Source organism: Lipotes vexillifer, unplaced genomic scaffold (assembly GCF_000442215.2).
Source record: "Lipotes vexillifer unplaced genomic scaffold, Lipotes_vexillifer_v1.1 scaffold297, whole genome shotgun sequence".
Taxonomy (NCBI): Eukaryota; Metazoa; Chordata; class Mammalia; order Artiodactyla; family Lipotidae; genus Lipotes; species Lipotes vexillifer.
Genome location: NW_006772098.1, coordinates 1700396 through 1705377, shown reverse-complemented (window position 1 = coordinate 1705377; position 4982 = coordinate 1700396). Strand labels below are relative to the sequence as shown.

Genomic DNA, 4982 nt, shown 5'->3' with positions numbered 1-4982 from the left:
CTTTCCCTATTTGTAGTCATTTGAACAATCTGATTCTACCCTTCCTGTCTGTTTATTTTACTCCTCTTCTATAACCCTCAAAACCATTTAATCTCATTTCTTAACTTTTTCTTCCGCATAAAATGTTCAATTTAGGGGCCCTTTCTCATTGTATCTTCTTATTTTTCTTATCAAAGATGCTTTTTTTTTTTTGCGGTATGCAGGCCTCTCACTGCTGTGGCCTCTCCCGTTGCGGAGCACAGGCTCCGGACACGCAGGCTCAGCGGCCATGGCTCACGGGCCCAGCCGCTCCGCGGCATGTGGGATCTTCCTGGACCGGGGCACGAACCCGGGTCCCCTGCATCGGCAGGCGGACTCTCAGCCACTGCACCACCAGGGAAGCCCACAAAGATGCTTTATTTTGAATGTGTAACACACCTTTTTTCATTTACACCATTACCAATAGCTTTCTCCTGTTCTCTTTGCGCTCTTCTTTAATTTCACCTGTATCTTCTTTAGAGTATTATTAACACCCAAGTATATATATATATTTCAATTTAACAATTTTTCTTGCCTTTTTATTGTTGATATTTTATGTAAAAATGTCTTATTCATTAGTTGTTTTATAAATGTGTCTCTTTTTCTTTGAAACTAACTTCTTTCTAATAGGCAGGAGACTGTCTTAAATAATTATTGTTTGCTTGAATAACTACAGAGTACTTTTTTTTTTTTTGGCGGTACGCGGGTCTCTCACTGTTGTGGCCTCTCCCGCTGTGGAGCACAGGCTCCAGACGCACAGGCCCAGCGGCCATGGCTCACGGGCCGAGCCGCTCCGCGGCATGTGGGACCCTCCTGGACCGGGGCACGAACCCGCGTCCCCTGCATCGGCAGGGGGACTCCCAACCACTGTGCCACCAGGGAAGCCCACTACAGAGTACTTTTAAGTTTTAGTGAAAGAATAAATTACTGTGACTTTCTTTTTAAAAATTACTTTTTTTAACCTGCATTTTACAATAAATCTTAGTACATATTAGGGCGTATTGTATATTCAAACATCACCTTTTCCAGCATGGTTTTTATTTGTTGAAGTTGTGAGTTATTTTTCTTATTAACATTTGGATTTTACTGCTTGATGTGATTCAGTATAATATAAACTTTATGATGAAAAAGCAGTGGACCATTTTATAGTGATGATGTCATAATAGAAAGTACTTCTAGCACTTAGAGTAGTTTTGCAGAAAATTTCAATATCCCATTTAATTTTCTTTTTACTTGTCTTCTAGTTCATCATTCTTGTGGTTGACAGCATTGACAGGGAACGACTAGCTATTACGAAAGAAGAATTATATAGAATGTTGGCTCACGAGGTAAATTTTGAAAAGCAAACGTAAAACAAATGGAGTAAGGTATCTGTACACTGGTTTAGCTTTTTCACAAAGATTAATGTCCTCTGCTGTTGATTATTTCATCATTAACAAAGTTTTATATATCAAATTGATGCAAGTCATGAGGTCAAAATTTTTTTTTTTTTTTTTTTTGTGGTATGTGGGCCTCTCACTGTTGTGGCCTCTCCCGTCGCGGAGCACAGGCTCCGGATGTGCAGGCTCAGTGGCCATGGCTCATGGGCCCAGCTGCTCCACGGCATGTGGGATCTTCCCGGACCAGGACACGAACCCGTATCCCCTGCATTGGCAGGCGGACTCTCAACCACTGCGCCACCAGGGAAGCTCCCCCAAAATTTTAATACTTTTTCAAACTTAAGAAAACTGAACACATTAATTTGGAGACTAATACCATTACTGAAAATATTTTTCTAAGTTAAAACTACTTAGTCATGCCTTTAAAAGTCTGATAAATTGAGGCAAGAGAAAGGAAAATTTAAGGTTTTTTTCCTCCCTACAGTTTATGATAACTGAAAATTCTTTAGTGAATAATTTGGGATCACTTAATTCTAAATAGTTCATATATACTAAAGACTTGGATAATAAAACACATTCATGCACCCACTAGTCAACATATTAATTATCTTATGAGACCTCTTCAACCTGATTTCCTTCCCTTGTTTCTCAGAGAACCCTAAAAGAATTCCACCATCCTAAAAGTAGTGATTATTATTCCTGTGCATATTTTGATCTTTTTGCTACATTTTTCTGTACTTATCAGTTCTACAGAATATTATATTTCATGTTCATAAAACTTTATATGATGGTATTGTGTGTGTGTGTGTGTGTGTGTGTGTGTGTAATCTTTTTGTAACTTGGTTTTGGACGGATTTTGCACAACACTGATTTATCCATGGTAGTATGTACAACTTTAGTTCATTCCTTTTAACAACTACATAGTATTTCACTGTAAGAAGATACCACACTTGATCTATTCTTCTATTAATGAACATTTAAGTTACTTCTAATGTTTTGATAGTATAAACAATTCTGCAGTGAACATTAATCACTGAGCTTAGGTTGTACAAAGACTTTAAGTAGTATTGCCCAGCCCTTACCTTCAGTACTCTCCTTTAAATTTTGGAGAAATTCTGTAGTATTTGGTAGTATATACTATATTTGCCTATTAGAATATTGCTCGTATAGTTTTAAGTCATTATAGATTCAGGTTTATTTTACTTTTAGTTTGACCCATTTGGCCCAATAGTAGAAAAATAATTTTTAATATCTAGTTTATATTAATCTGTCTTTGTTAGAGTAAATCATTAAATCATGGTTATTTGAGGTCATTTATTTTTATTTCAACAAAATGTTTATATTACATAGTAGTGCCTGATTATTTTAAAGTAGAAAGATTTCATTATAATTGTTCAGTAGGGCATATTTTATCCTCCTGCTTCATTACTTTAATTTGAATTGTGATATTTTACATATTAGAAATATTTCATGTTGATTGCAGGATTTACGGAAAGCTGCAGTCCTTATCTTCGCCAATAAACAGGATATGAAAGGGTGTATGACAGCAGCTGAAATCTCTAAATACCTCACCCTCAGTTCAATTAAGGATCATCCATGGCACATTCAGTCCTGCTGTGCTTTAACAGGAGAAGGGTAAGTACTCATCAGTGTGAACGGAGGTATGACTTCTTTCAAATTTCTTGCAACTTTTTTCAGCCAACTTTCTTTCTTCTTTGAATCCTGTTCCATTTTTGTTTTTAAAGATAGTTTTTATATTGTGTCTCAGGCTTACAAGGTTGGAATAATTTTAGTCAATTACTATTGTTAAATTACAATTTAACAAAGTTACTGACAAATTTTTTGTAATGTTACGTGTAAGTGGAATGTTTCACCAAAAAAGGGCAAGAACAAACTTTTGAATTAAGTTTTCACAGTCTAGATTTTCCGTTGTTGTTCATTTCTTGCTTTTATCATTCACTAACTGGGAAAAAATTGTAATGTCACCCGAAAGAAAGAGGAAGCTTCAAAAAAATTTCATGTTTTCTGCAAGGGCTTAATTAAGCCTGAACTCCCAGCTTTCCACAAGAGTGCGTCTTCTTTATTGTCAGGAGTCATTTTGGGAGGCATGCTTCTAAACAACCAACATTTAAGATAAACGCCATTCTAATGTATTCCTCCTTTCCTAAGAATTTGAGTTTGGACATAGTAGGCCAAGGAGAACCCAGTGTGTTATATATGGTTTACCCAGTTTATTTCTAGGAACTTACTTATTATTTTTTTTTTTTTGCGGTACACGTGCCTCTCACTGTTGTGGCCTCTCCCGTTGCGGAGCACAGGCTCCGGACACGCAGGCCCAGCGGCCATGGCTCACGGGCCTAGCCGCTCCACGGCATGTGGGATCTTCCCGGACCGGGGCACGAACCCGTGTCCCCTGCATCGGCAGGCGGACTCTCAACCACTGCGCCACCAGGGAAGCCCTCTAGGAACTTATTTATCTTCAAATCAAACTGACCTTCTCATTATTTCTCATACTAGAAATAGCTTGTAATATAATAGCTGTATGTTGACTTTTTTGATCTGTACTTCTAAGACTAGGCCATAAGCACTCCATTCTTTAGCATTTAGGAGAGTAGGGTGAAATTCCTGCCGTCTTTCTATAGTGGTTTCAGTTTAGTTAATCTTTTTTTTTTCATAAATAAGCATTTATTTATTAATAAATCTTAATATTAAACATAAATACTCAGTGCTGGCTCTGGGTTCTGGGATCATCAAAATGAATAAGATCTCATCTGTATTCACAGTCTGATGGTTCCAAAAAGGGAAATATTACAATAGCCAAGACATGGAAACAACCTAAATGTCCATCGACAGATGCATGGACAAAGAAGATGTGGTACATAGTACTCAGCCATTAAAAAGAATGGCATAGTACTCAGCCATTAAAAATGAAATAATGTCCTTTGTAGCAACATGGATGGACCTAGAGATTACCATACTAAGAGAAGTAAGTCAGACAGAGAAAGACAAATATCATATGATATCACTAATATGTGGAATCTAAAGTACAATACAAATCAACATATCTACAAAACAGAAATAGACTCACAGATATAGAGAACAGACTTGCGGCTGCCAAGGTGCGGAGGGAGGGAGGGAATGAGAGTTTGGGGTTAGCAGAGGCAAAGTAATATATATAGGATGGATATATATAGGATGGATAAATGACAAGGTCCTACTGTATATAGCACACGGAACTATTATATATTCAATATTCTGTGACAGACCATGGTGGAAAAGAATATGGAAAAATTTATATATATGTATATATCTGGGTCACTTTGCTGTACGGAAGAAAGTAAAACAACATTGTAAATCAACTATACTTCAGTAAAATTAAAATTTAAAAAAGAGGAGGGGCTTCCCTGGTGGCGCAGTGGTTGAGCGTCTGTCTGCCGATGCAGGGGACACGGGTTCTTGCCCTGGTCCAGGAAGATCCCACGTGCCGCGGAGCGGCTGGGCCCATGAGCCACGGCCGTTGAGCTTGCGCGTCCGGAGCCTGTGCTCCGCAACAGGAGAGGCCACAACAGTGAGAGGCCCACATAC

General features: G+C 38.1%; 1 protein-coding gene across 1 annotated transcript in view; it reads left to right on the top strand.

Annotated features, from left to right (window-relative positions):
* Positions 1-4982, top strand: part of ARL5B (ARF like GTPase 5B) — a 9570-nt gene that overhangs the window by 3399 nt on the left and 1189 nt on the right. The window contains exons 3-4 of the mRNA XM_007447299.1: positions 1263-1346; positions 2881-3032. Coding sequence (XP_007447361.1) covers positions 1263-1346; positions 2881-3032 — 236 coding nt within the window. The remainder of the gene's footprint in view (positions 1-1262; positions 1347-2880; positions 3033-4982) is intronic.